Source organism: Bubalus kerabau, chromosome 1 (assembly GCF_029407905.1).
Source record: "Bubalus kerabau isolate K-KA32 ecotype Philippines breed swamp buffalo chromosome 1, PCC_UOA_SB_1v2, whole genome shotgun sequence".
NCBI classification, from domain to species: Eukaryota; Metazoa; Chordata; class Mammalia; order Artiodactyla; family Bovidae; genus Bubalus; species Bubalus kerabau.
In genome coordinates this window covers 88,155,019-88,175,410 of record NC_073624.1, presented here as the reverse complement: position 1 = coordinate 88,175,410, position 20,392 = coordinate 88,155,019, and the positions used below count along the sequence as shown (strand labels likewise).

The 20,392-nt window shown below is 37.0% G+C and overlaps 1 protein-coding gene and 1 non-coding gene across 2 annotated transcripts in view; one reads left to right on the top strand and one right to left on the bottom strand.

Annotated features, from left to right (window-relative positions):
- The window catches only part of ARID2 (AT-rich interaction domain 2), a 205,796-nt gene that overhangs the window by 12,468 nt on the left and 172,936 nt on the right, over positions 1-20,392 (bottom strand). Inside the window, exons 17-20 of the mRNA XM_055581583.1 lie at positions 9,103-9,241; positions 8,861-8,946; positions 5,458-5,581; positions 5,278-5,369 (exon numbers count right to left, since the gene is read on the bottom strand). Coding sequence (XP_055437558.1) covers positions 5,278-5,369; positions 5,458-5,581; positions 8,861-8,946; positions 9,103-9,241 — 441 coding nt within the window. The remainder of the gene's footprint in view (positions 1-5,277; positions 5,370-5,457; positions 5,582-8,860; positions 8,947-9,102; positions 9,242-20,392) is intronic.
- Positions 16,335-16,406, top strand: TRNAC-ACA (transfer RNA cysteine (anticodon ACA)). Its single transcript has one exon. It is a non-coding gene; the product is annotated as a tRNA-Cys (tRNA).

The following is a 20,392-nucleotide window of genomic DNA, read 5'->3' as shown; positions in this document are numbered from 1 at the left end:
CCATATATCAACAGAGAATTATCTTCTGATTTCTTATATTCTCTTCCTTACATCGATGGGTTTTGCCAGATTCTGTCAGTATTCCAGGGACTTCCCTGTATATGGTAAAGAATCTGCCTGCCTGCTCTACCAAAACTTCTCATCCCTGGAGATATTCAACAGACATTCTATATGGAGGTTTCAATCCAGACTGGGAAGGTGAATGGAAAGAATTTAATCGATTTCTTTAATTCTTTTGCTTCTACTATTCTAGGATCATAGCAAATGAAGATGCCAAAAGACATCTGGAAGGTTTAGAGTTAAATAAAATAACAAAATCAACAACAAAACAAAAACAGTAAAATGAAAACTTTTGGTTCAATAATGAAATGTAGCCAAAGTGGCTTTGCTGTAAACCTAAGAATGTGCAACTTGAATGTGAGGAAAAAGTTTTAAATTTATTTTTAGAATTTCAATTGTCCACACAAATTCCAGATCAGAACTCTATGAAAAACTATCAATAAAATATTTATTGAATCACTATTATATTCCCAACATTATGCTAGGTACTAAGAACACAAAAACCAAAATAAATGTTCAGCTCCTGCTTTCACAGATCTCATGTAAATAATAACATGCAGTCTGGAGGAGGCACCTTAAGTCAAGGGTGGATAGTGAGGGAAATTCAGGGAAAGAAGAGATGACCTGAGCTGAGTCTTAGAGAATGAGGAGGAAGTAGGAATGGTCTCTTACTGTATTGGGCACTGTATTGTAGGTGCAGGCTACAAAGATTACTCAGAGAAAATCTGCAGTTAGGTCAATAAGGGGGACATTGTTGTTCAGTCGCTAAGTTGTGTCTGATTCTTTGTGACTCAATAGACTGCAGTAAGTCAGGCTTCCCTTTTCTTTACCATTTCCTGGAGTTTGCTCAAACTCATGTCCATTGAGTTGGTGATGCCATCCAACCATCTCATCTTTTGCCACACTCTTCTCCTCCTGCCTTCAGTCTTTCCCAGCATCAGGGTCTTTTCCAATGATTTGGTTCCTTGCATCTGACTGCCAAACCACTGGAACATTAGCTTCAGCATCAGTTCTTCCAATGAATATTCAGGGTTGATTTCCTTTAGGATTAACTGGTTTGATCTCCTTGCTGTTCAAGGGACTCTCAAGAGCCTTCTCCAGCGCCACAGTTCAAAAGTATCAGTTCTTCAGTGATCAGCCTTCTTTATGGTCCAACTCTCACATCCCTACCTGATTACTGAAAAGACCATAGCTTCATCGGTAAAGTGATATCTTTGCTTTTTAATATGCTGTCTAGGTTTGTCCCTTTCTTTCCAGGAGCGAGTGTCTTTTAATTTCATGGCTGCAGTCACCATCGGCAGTGATTTTGGAGCCCAACACCATAAAGTCTGTCATTGTTTTCATTTCTTACCCCATCTACTTGCCATGAATGATGGGACCAGATGCCATGATCTTAGTTTTTTGAATGTTGAGTTTTAAGTGAGCTTCTTCACTCTCCTCTTTCACCTTCATCAAGAGGCTCTTTAGTTCTTCTTTGCTTTCTGCCATAAGACTGGTATCATCTACATATCTGAGGCTGTTGATACTTCTATTGGCAATCTTGATTCCAGCTTGTAATTCATCCAGTCTGGCATTTCACGTAATGTACTCTGCTTTTAAGTTAAATAAGCAGAGTGACAATCTATAGCTGTGACATAGTCCTTTCCCAATTTGAAACCAGTCCATTGTTTCATGTCTGGTTCTACTGGTACTTCTTGACCTGCATACAGGTTTCTTGGGATGCAGGAAAGGTGATCTAGTATTCCCATTTTTTTCAAGAATTTTCCACAGTTTGTTGTGACCCAGATGGTCAAAGGCTTTAACATAGTTAGTGAAGTAAAGTATATGTTTTTCTGGAATTCTCTAGTTTTTTCTATGATCCAGTCGATACTGGCATTTGATCTCTGGTTCCTCTGCCTTTTCTAAATCCAGCTTGTACATCTGGAAATTCTTGGTTCACGTACTGCTGAAGCCTTGCTTGAAGGATTTTGAGCAATATCTTGCTAGCATGTGAAATGAGCACAATTGTATGGTAGTTTGAGCATTCTTTGGCATTGCCTTTCTTTGGGATTGGAATGAAAACTGACCTCCTCCAGTCCTGTGGCCACTGCTGAGTTTTCCAAATTTGCTGGCATACTGAGTGCAGCACATTAACAGCATCATCTTTTAGGATTTAAAATAGTTTCGGTGGAATTCAATCACTTCCACTAGCTTTGTTCATAGCAATGCTTCCTAAGGTCCAGTTGACTTCACACTCCAGGATGTCTGGCGCTAGGTGAGTGACCCCACCATAGTGGTTATCCAAGTCATTAAGGTCCTTTTTATATAGTTCTGTGTACTCTTGCCACCTCTTCTTAGTATCTTCTGCTTCTGTTAGGTCCATACCATTTCTGTCCTTTATCGAGCCCATCTTTGCATGAAATATTCCCTTGGTATCTCTCTTTTAGAAGAGATCTCTAGTTGTTCCCATTCTGTTGTCTTCCTCTATTTCTTTGCACTGTTCACTTAAGAAGGCTTTCTTATCTCTCCCTATTATTCTTTGAAACTCTGCATTCAGTTGGGCATATCTTTGTCTTTCTCCTTGCCTTTCACTTCTTTTCTTTTCTCAGCTAACTGCAGGGCCTCCTCAACCATTTTGCTTTCTTGTATTTCTTTTTCTTTGGGATGGTTTTGGTCACTGCCTCCATAACAGAAGAAGCAAGAATCACAATCCTATGGCCTCCAGAATGAAAACCACATCACAGAAAACTAACCAAAATGATCACATGGATGCCTTATGTAACTTAATGACTCTTATCCACCATGCTGTGTAAGGCCACCCTAGACGGTTGGGTCATGTGGAGAGTTCTGACAAAATGTGGTCTACTGGAGAAGGGAATAACAAAGTTCTTCAGTATTCTTGCCTTGAGAACCCCATTAACAATATGAAAAGGCAAAGAGATATGAAACTAGAGATGAGCCCCTCAAGTCAGTAGGCGTCCAATATGCTACTGGGTAAGAGTAGAGAAATAGCTTTAGAAAAGAGGCTGAGCCAAAGCAAAAACAATGACCAGTTGTGGATGTTTCTGGTGGTGAAAGTCAAGTCCAATGCTGTAAAGAAACATTATTAGGAACCTGGAATGTTAGGTCCATGAATCAAGATAAATTGGATGTGGTCAAACAAGAGGTGGTGGCAAGAGTGAACATCGACATTTTAGCCATCAGTGAACTAAAACGGATGGGAATGGGAGAATTTAATTCAGATGACCATTATATCTTCTACTGTGGGCAAGAATCCCTTAGAAGAAATGGAGTAATTTCTTAATTACTCCATAATTACTATTAATTACCATGATCAATAAGAGTCCAAACTGTAGTACTTGGGTGCAGTCTCAAAAATGACAGGATGATCTCAGTTCCTTTCCCAGGCAATCCATTCAGCATCACAGTAATCCAAGCCTATGCCCCAACTACTAATGCCAAAGATGAAGTTGAACAGTTCTAGGAAGACCTAAAAGACCTAGAACTAACACCAAAGATGTCCACTTTATCACAGGGGACTGGAATGCAAAAGTAGGAAGTTAAGAGATAACCTGGAGTTAATAGGAAAGTTTGGCCTTGGAGTACAAAATGAAGCAGGGCCAAGACCAACAGAGTTTTGCCAAGAGAATGCACCACTGGTCGTAATAAACACCCTCTTCCAACAACACGAGAGATGACTCTACATATGGACATCACCAGGTGGTCAATATTGGAGATGGAGAAGCTCTATACAGTCAGAAAAAACAAGACCTGGAACCGACTGTGGCTCAGATCATGAACTTCGTATTGCAACATGCACACTTAAATTGAATAAAGTACAGAAAACCACTAGGCCATTCAGGTGTGGCCTAAATCAAATCCCTTATGATTATACAGTGGAAGTGACAAATAGATTCAAGAGATTAGATCTGAGAGACACAGTAGGGTGGAAAGCCATATGAAAAACTACTTATAAAACAGTAAGATGAAATGTTATAAAACAGAAATGTTGTAAACACAGACTCAATGAGGAAAAGGAATACAGCACAGGAAAGGCAGCACAGATGCCAGCATCTGAGCTGGATTAGGGAAGGCTTGCAGATGCTCAATGGGCTGCAACCCAGGCAAGATACAAAAATGTGACATGAAAGACATTTAGGGTGATTGGATCTGCATGTGGTTTAATTTGGCTAAAATTGATATGCAGCAAAAGAAGGGGTAGGAAGAGAAATATAGTGAGAAAGGAAGAAAGAAATGATACTATAAATGCAGTTGGGAGATGCTAGTGACAAAACCTTCTTATTTCTTTCTCTGAAAAAACTTTATTTTTAATTTGAATGTTAAGAATTTTTCTTATTCCTCTGTGGGAATACTTGATTCATGAAATATATTAACTTTTGTTATTGCAAACACTTTTTTTAAACTTAAGTTTTATTCACTTTAAATTTACCTAAGTTTTGAAGTTTGATATAGTTAAAGTAATTGCTTTTTTGTAATTGATGCCTCTGTTTTTATGTTCATAAAGTCCAGTTGGAATGTAACTACAAGAAATGTTATTAAGATCCAACACAAGGTAAAATAGGAGGAGGAGAACCAAGGTAGATTCAATTAACAGCATGTGAGAAGAGAAAAAGTAGGAGAGAAAAGCACTGTCTGGAAGGCAAGATGCATTAAAGCATAACTTCCCAACTAACGAGCCCAAGTTGAGTCAGCTGAAGATGGAGGAAGAATACTAAAAAATTATTTTCAAGGTTCAAAGGAGACAAATCTACATTTGCTTTCTCAAGAGTTAGAGTTGTTTCCAGTTTCCATAGATTTATAAAATCCTAAGTTTTCTCATAAGTCTAAGAATCTTAGCATATCTATTACTTTGATGGTTTCATTAAAACGGCAATTATCAAACTGAATTCCAATCTAATTCCACATGATTCAAGTAACCAATTCCTTTTTCCTCCTAGTAAACTCCCAAGTTTTCTTTGGTAGACCTACTTTTTCCTCTAAATGCTATGACGAACGAGAAATTTAACTTAAGTAAGTTCAAGAACACCTTCTGGTTGTTTCAACTTCCACTTTTGTGGCTTTTAAGAATCTATGATGGTCTACTTTGACATAAGCTTTTGGACATATCCAAAAATTGATGAGAAAAACAGTGAATACAATGCAGATATTTAACCTTATTAACTTACAGGTAACAGTAAAATATAAATTCACTCTAACTACAGAAAACAGATTACTCACCTGCGACCACATTCTGAATATTTACCAATGTTTTTTAATATTAAGGCAGCTGTTAGTCGGATGTGTTTAGTTATTGGTCCCTCTTTTTCATCCTTAATAAGGAAAAGAAAAGAAAAAGAATAAAGATCTAAATCATACAGTGTTCACACCTTCATAGTTAAGGCTCCAAGGCTGACTTACTGTAAAATCTCGAAAGACAAGATTTCTTGATCCTCTCCTTAGAGCCATAAGGGCAGCACTGGGATGATTCACAATGGCCTTTTGTGCTCTAGGAGTTGAGCTTGTGCCCCCTACAGCTGGCTGCCTAAATTGACCAGGGAGAGGAAGAGATTGTTAACATGACAATTCAGGCAGACCGACAACAAATGACCAACCTGCCAAACCTGAACGTGGTTACTCAAAGCAGATACGGGGTGAGTAAAAGCTCTGGTGGCCCAGCAGTAATACTTACTCTTTGTGTCAACTGAGGCAGAAGGATTCGTGGTCTTTTATTTGCAATCTATCAACTTTAAAGCAAACAACAGATGTCCTAGTACAACCCATATATATATATATATATATATATATATATATATATATATATATATATAAATACAACCCATATATATATAAATTCAACCCATATACATATAAATAGCTTAAAAGTTGAGTTCACATCTTTGAATGCAATGTAAAGATGTTAACAAAGAACAGTCTACAAGTTGAGCTGGAAATTAGTTTTGCTGAATGGTACCTACAAGTAAAATATATCTCCTAAGAGTGTACTGGTATATGTATAGGTCACCCAGGAAAAGATAATCTAATACGATAATAACATGAAATTATGCTAACTACTACATTTCAAACTATTACTATCTTATAGAATTTTTTATTAACCAATTTCAATCATTTCAGTATAGCTCTACTGTCCTTTAGTAAAGATGGAGGGACTGCAGAGACAGATTTTATATAAAATCAGATTCAAACTACTCTAGGTTTCCTTTGCCACACAGAAAAACTGCATCAGTCAGTATCTGTTGCATTCTGCTGAGGCAACAGTGGTGAGAGAACTGGCTCCCGGGAGAAAGTCCCATTCCTGCCCCTTACTAGCTGCATGACTTTGAACCGTTCAATTTGCCCCTTTGTGCTTCAGGTTTCACATCTGTAAAGTGGGGATATTTCTGGCATTTTTTTTACATGAGTAAACTAATTCTGAATATTAAGTTAACATAAAGCAATCTCTAAATTGGAAGCCAATTTTGTCTATATCTACATATAGATTTCTCTAGATAAAGATCTATGTATCGACACAGATAAAAATTATTGACTTTATGTATAAATGACAAAGATTTTTTATTATAACGGATATAGCAAAATAACCCTCCAAATTTGAACAAAATCAAACATATTGCAGCATACTATTATAAGCTACATAGAAGTGAAGTGAAAGTCAGTCAGTCATGTCCGATTTTTTGTGACCCCATGAACTGTAACCCACCAGACACCTCTGTCCATGGGATTCACCAGGCTAGAATACTGGAGTGGGTTGTCAGGGATTGAACCTGGGTCTCCTGCATTGGAGACAGATTCTTTACCATCTGAGCCACCAGGGAGGCTGAAAGCTACATTAATAAATACAAATTAAATACAGTTCACCCTTGAACAACATGGGAGTTTGGGTGCCCACTCTCCTTGTAGTCAAAAATACGCATGTAACTTTACATTTGAACCCCATACCTGCAGTTCCATACCTGTGGCTTCAACCAACCAGGGATGGAACAGCACCACAGTGTTTACTGTGACAAATATCCACTTGTTAGCAGATCCTCCCAGTTGATACCTGTGTTGTTCATGGGTCAACTGTACAGTGAAAATTATAGAAAAAAGTATTTGGCAGTAAAGTGACTTTCCACTGCTTTGAGGGTAAATCCAAACTCATGTTTATGGCTTATGAAAGCCTCAGCTATTTTTTCCTCATTCTATAGATCTCAGTTTGGATTCACTTTCTATCCAAAGCCTTCTATGGTCTCCTACACTGGTGTAGGTGGGCTTTCAGTGTCCTGTGCATTTGATGCCATTTAATAAGAATCATCTATATCTCTCATTGTATTTCCAGACTTGAGAAAGGCAAAACATATCTTGGTCATGTATACTTAATGTTGTATTTTAGTGCCTAGCTGAGGCATGAATAGTAATGGAGAGAATAAAAAATAATGGGATGAATAAAGTATGTAAGCAGCTTCCGGTATTCCCACCCTTGCAGTTCTGTCTAGAATTTCAGCTCTCTGAAGTTAGACTAAACCGTGTCCTCAGAATTCCCTATGTTTGGCATAATGTTCAGCACACAGCGATATCTCAAAAAATGTTGACAAATTAATTTATCTTCATATTATAATAATTAAAATACAACTATCCCTTGGTATTCATGGGGGACTGGTTCCAGGAACCCCTGAGGATACCAAAATCCTACAGCCAATCCCAGACAGATACCAAGCGATGACAGTATTTGCATATAACCTGCACACATCCTCTTGTGTGTTGTAAATCATTCAGATTACTTATATACTCAGTACAATGCAAATGTTATGTAAATAGTTGCTGCTGCTGCTGCTGCTAAGTCGCTTCAGTGGTGTCCGACTCTGTGTGACCCCATAGACGGCAGCCCACCAGGCTCCACCATCCCTGGGATTCTCCAGGCAAGAACACTGGAGTGGGTTGCCATTTCCTTCTCCAAGGCATGAAAGTGAAAAGTGAAAGTGAAGTCGCTCAGTCGTGTCCAACTCTTAGTGACCCCATGGACTGCCGCCTACCAGGTTCCTCCACCCATGGGATTCTCCAGGCAAGAGTACTGGAGTGGGGTGCCACTGCCTTCTCCGAAATAGTTGCTAGTATATGGCAAATTCAAATTTGCTTTTTAGAATTTCCTGAAAAAAATTTTTTTCAAATATCTTTGATCCCTGGTTGGTTGAATCTTCAGGTGTTGAACCTGAAGATCTGGAGGGCTGACTGTATTATTTAGAATTAAAGGCCTCAGTTGGAAACTATAAAATAGGAGATACTATGTAAATCTAATAAGGACCTTACAGGAATCCACAGTCAACTCAGAACTTGACTACAAGTTATTATAAGTGTTCATGGAAATAAAAGGTAAATGAATAACAAATAGTAAATGCAACATATACATTTTACGTTGGACCATCACATGCCACTTTAGCCTCTCAGGAGTAGCTGTAGGAATAAATCTCTCTGCCATTATCAAGTACATGTTCAACTCCTCTCCCAAAGGACAAAGAACCATATATTTATTTCCAATTTACAAAGCATTTCTCATAGATCATCTGCCATTACTACCAAGTGACTTGTCTGCAAAGTGGAATCAAAATATTAGAGCTACAAGGTACTTACACACCATGTGGTTCAGCCAATATAAAAAGTGATTCCTAGGGCACTTATGCACTTTGAACAGGGTCACATACATAGCTGGACTACAACCCAGGTTTCCTGTCTCCTGACATGCTGAATTGCCTTTTATTGCTATTTTGCCTAGTTTCCTGATTTGTCTTTTATTTAAATGTGCAACAGGAAGTAAACTCATGTTCCTTACTTGGTAGAAGATTTTTGATTTCCTGCTTGTCCTGGTTCATCTTGTTTTAATCCTGCAAGCAGAGCATCCTTTGAACAGTGCTTGTCCTTTTTAAGAAAGTGAAAAACGGAAGTAAAAAACATAAGCATCAAGATCTCTAATGCAACCAAATGAGCTCAAATATATATATATTTATATATATAAATAAACAAGTCAAATAAATATTATAAATAAACAAGTCAAATAGTATTAAGAAAGTGTACCTGTAAGTGAGTGATGAAAGAAAACCTCTGTCGTTGAAAAGGCTCACAACCTTCCCAAAGACACTGCCCTGGATATACGTCTTTTCCTCCATGTTCAGTTGCTGCATGGTAGAAAACCTGTGAGGGGGTCTGAAACCACCTACAAAAAATAAAAGTAGTAGAAATGTTCTAACGCTTAGATATGTTCTTTAAAATAGAAAACCTGCTCTCTTAATACAAAAGCTCCAGAACAAATAATGAGCAAAACAGTACAAATAAATATCATTTCAAATAATATTTTTAAAATTTCTGCTTATACTTAAAAGTCAAATACTCAAAAGTTCTGAACACTTCTGGTAATTAGATATAAGCTTAGTATTTCACTCTCATTTCCCTAACTTCAACGAAAGTCAGTTAAGAATCTCTTGAAAGTAGATAAAATTTCATTTGAAAACACAACAGAACATAATCTTATAAACAAATACCATACTCTGTTGTACTTTTAGAAGCTGCTCAAGCATTTACCAGATTTCATATCACATATAATAAACTCCAGCATATTCAATCTAAAAATCTAAATGCTATAAACTTTGGTGAGTCTGGCTCTTAAGTTGAATTCACATTCTGTATGTCCATCCATATTTAAGAAGTCATGTCTCTCGTTTCTCCAACATCATACCTTACTCAGTTAGAGACCTTGAGGTTTAATAATACAAATACCTTAGTATATCTGGCCAAGGACAGAAATCTGAAGAAAATCAGACACTGTACTACTCCCTTGTTAAATAGAATATATGGCAATGAGAGAGAATACTGGAATCCAGACAGCAAAGACTACATTAAAAGACTTCAATTACTAACTACTAACTCAAATATTTATATAGTCAATATCTTTAAAGTTTATAGCAGAACTCTCTCAGAATTGAATTTTTTATGGATGTCAGATAAACATGTCTATATTTGAGCCAACTTCTGATGTGGAGCACATACATAATATTTCAAATTAATATTCCTTCAGGAAATAAATGATAGGCATTTTAAAATAAATTTTAATCAAAAGAACTGAATACTGAAGTATAAAAGATGATGTTAAAAACCATTATAACTGACATATTTCATTCCATCTATATAAATACTTCATCTATATAAATAATTTCTGATAGTTTTATTATAAAAGTATCATGGATTCAAAGAATAAATATAGTTTAAAGTGACATACTACCCAAAGCGATCTACAGAGTAAATGCATTTCCTACCAAAATTCCAATGGCATTTCTGACAGATGTAGAACAATTAATCCTAACATTTGTACAGAATCGCAAAAGATCCCAAAAAGTTAACGCAATCCTTAGAAACATGAAAAGTTGGAGGCATCATGTGCCCTAATTTCAAACGATATTACAAAGCTATAGTAAAAAAAAAAAAAAAAAAAAAGCTATAGTAATCAAAACAGTATGGCATCTGCATAAAAACAGACACATAGAACAGAGAGCCCAGAAATAAACTCATGGATATATAATCAATTAATTTATGATAAAAAAGTCAAAAATATATAACAGAAAACAATGCCTTAATAAGACATGTTGGAAACAATGCATAGCCACATGCAACAAAAAAGAAACTCAACTACTCTTTTATACCATACAAAAAAAATTAACTCAGAATGGATTAAAGACTGGAATGTAAGGTTTGAAATCATAAAAGTCCTAGAAGAAAACAGAAGTGTTAAGTTGCTGAACACAGGCTTCAGCAATGATTTTTGCAGATTTGATACTGATACTAAAAACAAAAGCAACAATAAACAAAAATAAGCAAAAATAAATAAGTGGGACCACATCAAACTAAAAAGCATCTGTGAAAGCAATGGAAACAATCAACAAAGTAAAAGGACAATGTACTGAATGTGAGAAAATATTTACAAATCATACATCTCATAAGGGGTTAACATACAAAGCACATAAGGAACGCATACAGCTCAGCAGCAAATATCCCAAAATTTTTAAATGGGTAGAGGTTCTAATTAGACACTTTTTCAAAGAAGATATACAGGTACATGAAGAAATCAATACCAAAACCACAATGAGATGTTACCTCACATATGTTAGGAAGACAACTATCAAAAACACAAGAAAGAAGTGTTGATGAGGATATGGAGAAAAACAAAACCCCTGTCCCTGTGCACCCTTAGTGAGAATGTAAACTGGTGTAGCTACTGTAAAAACTATAGATTTCTCAAAATATTAAAAATAGAACTACCATATGATCCAGCAATTCCCACTCTGGATATTTAGCAAATAAATGAAAACACTAACTTGAAAAGATATGTACACCCCCATGTTCACTGTAGCATTATTTACAAAAGCCAAGATACAGAAACAACCTAAGTATCCATGACAAGCCTAAACAGTGCATTAAAAAGCATAGATACCACTTTTCTGACAAAGATCTGTATAGTCAAAGCTATGGTTTTTTCAGTTGTCATGTAGAGATGGGAGAGTTGGGCCATAAAGAAGGCTGAGCACTGAAGAACTGATGCTTTCGAACTGTGGTTCTGGAGAAGACTCTTGAGAGTCCCTTCAACTGCAAAAAGATCAAATCAGTCCATTCTAAGGGAAAACAACCCTGAATATTCACTGGAAGGACTGATGGTGAAACTGAAGCTCCAACACTTTGGTCACCTGATGCGAAGAGCCGACTCATTGGCAAAGACCCTGATGCTGGGAAAGATTGAGGGCAAGAGGAGAAGGGGGCAACAGAGGATGAGATGGCTGGATGGCATTATCGACTCAATGGACATGAATTTGAGCAAACTCTGGGAGAAGTGAATGACAGAGAAGCCTGGTGTGCTGCAGTCCATGGGTTTGCAAAGAGTCGGACATGACTTTGTGACTGAACAACGCCATGAGTTTGCAAAGAGTCGGACATGACTTTGTGACTGAACAACGGGTCCATCAACAGATGAATGGAAAGAAAATGAGAGAAATATTATACTGCCATGAAGAAAGGAGAAAATCTTGTCATCTGTAATCTGGATGGCCTCAAGGGAATCATGCTAAGTGAAATATGTCAAACCAAGAAAGACAAGTATCATATGAACTCATTTAATATGTGGAAGGTGAAAAAAAGAATAACAAAAAAAACCCCAAACCCTCCCACTAAGGTCACAGGTAAAGAGAAGAGACTAGTGGTTGTCAGAGGCAGGAGATGAAATAGGTCAAAAAGTACAAAACAATAGTTATAAAGAATCTGCCTGCAATGAGGGAGATCCAGGTTTGATCCCTGGGTTGGGAAGATCTTCTGGAGAAGGGGATGGCTACCCATTCCAGTACTCTTGCCTGGAGAATTCCATGGTGGGGTATAGTCCATGAGGTCACAAAGAATTGGACACAACTGAGCAACTAACACTTGCACTCATAATGCTATTTCATTAATATGAAATAATGACTGGAACACTACTATTACAAGAAGACAGTTCTCATTTTACTTTTAAGATTTTACCTAAATACTATTAATTTATTAACTGAAAAGTAAAACCATTTACACACACCAGACAAACATACAAATCAAACTCCAAATGTACTGACTTGTCAGAGTCAAAATGTTATCTATTTTAAACTATTTTGCAATACATTAAATGAAGCAAGTTTATTTACAATACATAAAATTGATGAATCTACTGGTGAAAAGAAAAAAGAATGCAGTTAGTCCTTTAAATCAATTTAAACTACTCAACACAGACAACTCTGTGTGCATGTGGTTTTAAGACAACAGGAATTTTTAAGTGCTCAATTTACTTGCTAAACACAGGGTCTATTATGTCCCTTTTACCTATGGTGTTTCCACTCATCCTAATTCTATTTTCTCTCTATTCATCTAACTGTTTAAGTCATACAAACCAGACTTTAACTGAATATGGTACAAGGTAAAGTTCTAAAACAGTGATGAAGCTGGCTACAATGATCATATGAAGGTGGAAAGAAATTAAGGTTTCCAAATCCACTAAGTGGAATATTTGGACTTAAAATGCATAAATGTAATTTAAACTTAAAACAATGAGTTTTCAGGGAACTTTATTTTTTTCTGAGATGGGGAAGAATAAGACATGCAGTGGGATGTCACTAATGTCTACCACTGTGTCTAAACAATTTCCCTTACTTCTACTTTTCTATCAACAACCTACCCGGTCCCCTGAAACAAGCAACACGTTCATTTAAAGAGATGAGAAAAATTCATAAAGGCAACCAAATGAAAATAAAAATTTCCTGGGATTCGATTACCTAAACTGCTAACACTTTGGTTGTTGTTGCTGTTTAATCTTAAGTTGTGTCCAATTCTTTGTGAGCCCATGACCTGTAGCTCACCAGGCTCCTCTGTCCAAGGGATTTCCTAGGCAAGAATACTGGAGTGGGTTGTCATTTCCTTCTCTGGTGGATTTCCTGACCCAGGGATCAAGTCCACATTTCCTGAACTGCAGGCAGGTTTTTTTACTGCTGAGGCACCGTAAGTCTTCACTTTGTGTTGTGTTTTTTAAATAAAACTGAGGTGTTTTGTTTTTTTTAATTGAAGCAGAGTTGATTGACAATGTTGTGTTAGTTTCTGGTATACAATAGGTGATTCAGTTATATACATATTCTTCTTCATATTCTTTTCCATAATGGTTTCCCTGGTGGCTCAGAGGGTAAATCATCTGCCTGCAATGCGGGAGACCCCCATTCGATCCCGGGTTGAGAAGATCCCCAGGAGAAGGAAACAGCAACCCACTCCGGTACTCTTGCCTCGAAAATCCCATGGATGGAGAAGCCTGTCCATGGGGTTGCAAAGAGTCGGACACGACTGAGTGACTTTCACTTTCACTGAACATAGTAAGACCTTGCTATTTGTCTAATTTATATAATAGTAAGCTATATCTGTTAATTCCAGACTCCTAATTTATCCGTGCCCCACTTCCTTTCCCTTTCCATAACCATAGTTTGTTTTCTATGTCTGTGAGTCTAAGACTGGGTCTGCTACTAATATAATTTTATATACCACTGCCATATGGTTATATGATGCCTTTGTACAAATAAAAAGAATGTCCTTCCTTAATTAAGATGCTTTAACACCATCTGTGAAAAACTGTTGTAATAAATATGCAACTTCTGGTATGTACAATGTGAAGGTTGCTTCCCCTCCTCCCCCCACACTCTTTGGGGTCAAACGACAACAGGTAGAGAAACTAAGCAAATAACTTCACTCCAAAACTCATTTTACTTACTGTTACTCTAGTTTTCAGGGTGGCTGTCGGAATTAAATATGGTGATACGTGTAAAATTATTTGGCAAATAGTATGCCAACAATAAATGAGAGCTATTATCAACATAATCATTATTAGTAGTAGTAGTTGTTGTAGTGGTAGCAGTGGTAACCTCTTTCATTTTAACCTTGCCCATCTTGTTAATCATGTACTCTGAGATCTTTTCTCTAGCTATTTCAACATTGTCATACTTTGTTCAGTAAAGTTTATTAGTCTATCTCCAAGTTAATGGTCCCTATTATCAACTATTACTCACAACTCATTTTATTAATTTCTGCACCCAAAACCACTCCCCACAGCCTGCTCCAAACTTTTCACCTTTTGTTAAACACTGAACTTCAATCTTGTTAGAGCTTATCTTCACCTGTACTCGTGAATTTGTGAACTAAGTGATTTTTACATCTCTGGGTGGGGGGACGGGCTATTACGGAAAGAATTTGTTACTCTGTTAGAGCTTCCTTAACTTCCTTTTTCTTTATATTACATCTTCTGTCATTAACCATTTTTCCTTCCTTTGGATATTAGCCAGAAGTAGCCACTGTGTCCAGGGTTAACTCCCTCACTTACATACTGAATTCTATTTTGTTTCTTCATAAACTATCCCTTCTTTTGCATCTTCTATCTTTCTGTTTCTCCTGAATCTTATACTAAAGCATAACAATATAAATGCTACTCCAACTAAAAACAGTAGAAACACTTTTTTTTGGATCCTGTTACTTTCTCAAAAGAGAGAAACTAGATTTACAGTATCTGGCAAAGTGATACAAAATTTAATACCTAGTACATTTATTATAGTAAATATATCCAACACTTTTTCTTGGTCACTGGCCATCTTTCAAAGATATATATATATATATATTATTTTCAATTACATCATCAATACAATTTATAATGCCTATCTCCTGCTCATTACTCAAATAGTCACAGCTAAAGCTCAGGATTAGCCTTTATTCTTTCATTGAAATCCCCTTCAGCCAAATTCTTTTTTTCCTTTCTCCTAGTGAAAAGCTGTTTGGTTCAACTGAACAAGTTATTCAATAAGGCTACTAGGTGCAAGTTTTCTGATTTTAATTCCCCTAAGCAAACACTTGAGGTTAAAACACTTACTACCAGAACTTTTAAAAGCCAAAAACCATGACATTATTGGTATAATCTATACCAATACTTTCAGAGAAGGCGATGGCACCCCACTCCAGTACTCTTGCCTGGAAAATCCCATGGACGGAGGAGCCTTCCCTGGAAGGCTGCAGTCCATGGGGTCGCTGAGGGTCGGACACGACTGAGCGACTTCACTTTCACTTTTCACTTTCATGCATTGGAGAAGGAAATGGCAACCCACTCCAGTGTTCTTGCCTGGAGCATCCCAGGGACGGGGGAGCCTGGTGGGCTGCCGTCTATGGGGTTGCACAGAGTCAGACAAGACTGAAGCGACTTAGCAGCAGCAGCAGCATACCAATACTTTGGCCACATCACGCGAAGAGTTGACTCACTGGAAAAGACCCAGATGCTGGGAGGGACTGGGGCAGGAGGAGAAGGGGATGACAGAGGATGAGATGGCTGGATGGCATCACTGACTTGATGCACATGAGTTTGGGTAAACTCCAGGAGTTGGTGATGGACAGGGAGGCCTGGTGTGCTGTGATTCATGGGATCGCATAGAGTCAGACATGACTGAGCGACTGAACTGAACTGAAATGATACTATGATTACTAATATCATTTTTCCTACCATCAAACACTTTCTTAGGCATCATGAAGACAAGTGAAGTAGATAAAGTACACTTTTTCTATTACTTTAAGATGTCATTATTTAAAATTCTTCAATCAATGCAGGAGGTTATACATTAATAGTATATATTATAATATTTAAATGATTTACCGTATGTAAAAGAACGGTAAATGGTAAAATCATTAAAATATTATAATATATACTTTTTTACCATATGTAAAAGAACAAGTCTTCCCTGGTGGCTCAGACGGTAAAGCGTCTGTCTACAATGCAGGAGACCCAGGTTCGATCCCTGGTTTGGGAAGATCACCTGGAGAAGGAAATGGCAATCCACTCCAGAACTATTGCCTGGAAAATCCCATGGACGGAGGAGCCTGGTAGGGTACAGCCCATGGGGTCGCAAAGAGTCGGACACGACTGAGAAACTTCACTTTCACTTTCACTATATGTAAAAGAACAGTTTAAAAACAAACATCTGTAGCTATAAAGCTAAGATTATTTCCTCTGTCTTTAAAACAAAACTAAAAGGGCTGAAAATAGCACATTTACAGTTTTCTTAATTGCTCAATTTCTTGGCAAGTTATTTTTCCTTAATGACCAAAAAGTATTCCATGTCCCTCTTAATAGCCCTCTTCCTGCAAAAAAATTTAATTTGACTTAAAACACATGGGATACTCGGCAGGAAAATTTTCATTTAAAAGCAAAATATGCATTTAATAAATGCACTAAATGATACGTCAAAAAATCTACACTGTAAACACATTTCAGTTTTTAAAACAGCTGTATTATTAGTTGTAAAAAGCAGTATTACTAGTGGGGAATTAAATGCTTCTGTTGCTGCAGACATAAATTCTCTACTCCCAGCTTCTTTGCCCCAGTCAGCCCAGATTCAAAGCCACAGATAGAAACAACTGACTGACTGGCTTAGTTGCCAAAGGAAATGAGGAAAGATGCAAGTATGTGGTCTATTTTTGGCTTTTGGAGAGAGAGATTGTACCTCCCAGTATTACTCAATTTATGTACTGTTAATACTCAAAGTATCTCAACTGAGGAAGAGGGTTCCAGTGGAAGATAGCCAAAACCAACAGTCTTTGGCTCTGCTTCTTTTCCTCCTAATAAGTAATAATATCAATAACAATAAAATATTAATAATAGTAGAATATTATTAACAACCAACTCATTACTAACCTACTGTTCTGTAATGCAGTTACATATTTTATATAGCAAAGCAGAAAATGTATTGTCAGGGATCTTGGTTAAATATGCTTTTAAAATGTGAACCCTCCAGTAAAATCTGAATATGGGATAAAATAATAGTTTACAGTTGGAAAGTAGTATGGAAACATATTTGAAGAAGTTAGGCATTATGATAATGTTATGCTTAATAAACTAAACAGAAGCTTGGAGATAACACTGGATGGTGTGTGTGTCTGTCTATTTTCAATAAGATAAATAAAGCATGCAAATACACCGAATCTTTGGATTCTTACTTGAATTCTTTGAAAGTTACGGCAGTACACTACTTCACACCATTCTCGACAAAGCTGCACACAGTATAAAGCACCTCTTTTTATATGAAGTTCTGTTTGTTCAGAACTTATTATATATTCATATATTCACAAACATCATCTTACTTGAATTCTGAGATAGCCTTCTGAAGAAGGCAAAACTATCACCACTATACTGCTGAGGAAACAAGCTTTTAAGCTTACTATAACTTTCTAGAGCCATAGTTTCTAGAGCCATGTGGCAAGAGTTGGGATTTGAAACCAGATATGTCTAACACTAAAGATCTGATTTTTTTCTACTATCCTAGAACACATGATTGTTTACTTGGGTAATTTGTACACATTCATTACTAGGTAAAAACTGAGGCATTACACTTTTATACACACCATCCATTATACTATGATTTTTTTCTTTAAATATCAGAAAATTCTGAAAGAATACTAGGTTTGAGATTAGCATTTGTACATAATTCTCCTTATTGTGTACACAACTCTCAAAGAACAAAGTTTATTTAATAAGCTACAGGCTAGATTTTTAACCCCAAGAAATTCTTTTACCAAATATTTTAAGGAACACTGAAAAGGACTTCAATACAATTTGCAAATTGGTCTCATGGTATATAACTTGTTGGTTTCAGGTACCATCTTCAAGTAGTCTTTGGTACTCCGTGTTTGAAAGAACAAAGCAAGGTAAAAACAAACAAGAGATCAAAGACAAACTATAACGATACATTATATATTTCAATTATAAACTGACGTTAACATCATGCTGACAATATATTAAAAGAATAAAGATAAGAATAAGGACTTCTAGTTTCTGTTCAGACATATAAAGAGCCTGGAAGTTGTCACTCCCAATCCTCAGAACAAGAAAAACTGTGGAACAAAATGAAAATTAACAACATTTAAAATCATCAGAGAACTGAGGTCACAAGGCAAACTGTTTCCCTGAAAACTAAGTAGACTGCTAAATATAAAGAAACAGAAATAATTGCTTAAATCAGTAACTGAGAGGAATACTGAAGCAGAAACCGTGAATTGATGGAGACCCAGTATGGACTATCCTGAAAGGTAAAAAATCCTGAAGGGCCAATCTCTGGGGAAAGCCCACACTTTTGTGAGTTTTATATCTAGGAACCCTAGCAGGGTCTCCTGGTAGACTGGAAAAAAAACTCCCTAATACTTACAACAGGTAGAGGGAGAAAGTAACATTTTAAAATATGCCCGGGGTGTTCTTTTCTCCTTAATTAGGGCCTGCTCTTTGGCCCATTTTTTGACTGGGTCATTTATTTTTCTGGAATTGAGGTGTAGGAGTTGCTTGTATATTTTTGAGATTAGTTGTTTGTCAGTTGCTTCATTTGCTATTATCTTCTCCCATTCTGAAGGCTGTCTTTTCACCTTGCTAATAGTTTCCTTTGTTGTGCAGAAGCTTTTAAGTTTAATTAGGTCCCATTTATTTATTTTTGCTTTTATTTCCAATATTCTGAGAGGTGGGTCATAGAGGATCCTACTGTGATGTATGTCGGAGAGTGTTTTGCTTATGTCCTCCTCTAGGAGTTTTATAGTTTCTGGTCTTATGTTTAGATCTGGTGTTAGAAAGTGTTCTAGTTTCATTCTTTTACAAGTGGTTGACCAGTTTTCCCAGCACCACTTGTTAAAGAGATTGTCTTTAATCCATTGTATATCCTTGCCTCCTTTGTCAAAGATAAGGTGTCCATATGTGCGTGGATTTATCTCTGGGCTTTCTATTTTGTTCCATTGATCTATATTTCTCCAAAGAAGACATACAGATGGCTAACAAACACATGAAAAGATGCTCAACATCACTCATTATCAGAGAAATGCAAATCAAAACCACTATGAGGTACCATTTCACTCCAGTCAGAATGGCTGCGATCCAAAAGTCTACAAGCAATAAATGCTAGAGAGGGTGTGGAGAAAAGGGAACCCTCTTACACTGTTGGTGGGAATGCAAACTAGTACAGCCACTATGGAGAACAGTGTGGAGATTCCTTAAAAAACTGGAAATAGAACTGCCTTATGATCCAGCAATCCCACTGCTGGGCATACACACTGAGGAAACCAGAAGGGAAAGAGACATGTGTACCCCAATGTTCATCGCAGCACTGTTCATAATAGGCAGGACATGGAAGCAATCTAGATGTCCATCAGCAGATGAATGGATAAGAAAGCTATGGTACATATACACAATGGAGTATTACTCAGCCATTAAAAAGAATACATTTGAATCAGTTCTAATGAGGTGGATGAAACTGGAGCCTATTATACAGAGTGAAGTAAGCCAGAAAGAAAAACACCAATACAGTATACTAACACATATATATGGAATTTAGAAAGATGGTAACAATAACCCTGTGTACAAGACAGCAAAAGAGACACTGATGTATAGAACAGTCTTATGGACTCTGTGGGAGAGGGAGAGGGTGGGGAGATTTGGGAGAATGGCATTGAAACATGTATACTATCATGTATGAAACGAGTCGCCAGTCCAGGTTTGATGCACAATACTGGATGCTTGGGGCTGGTGCACTGGGACAACCCAGAGGGAAGGTATGGGGAGGGAGGAGGGAGGAGGGTTCAGGATGGGGAACACGTGTATACCTGTGGTGGATTCATTTCGATATTTGGCAAAACCAATACAATATTGTAAAGTTTAAAAAAAAAAAAAGGCCTGCTCTCAAGAAAAATTATCAGAGCCTTATCTGACCTAGGGGAAAAGCAAACAGATAATCTGAGCCCCTTCAGATTCCCTGTCTCATAT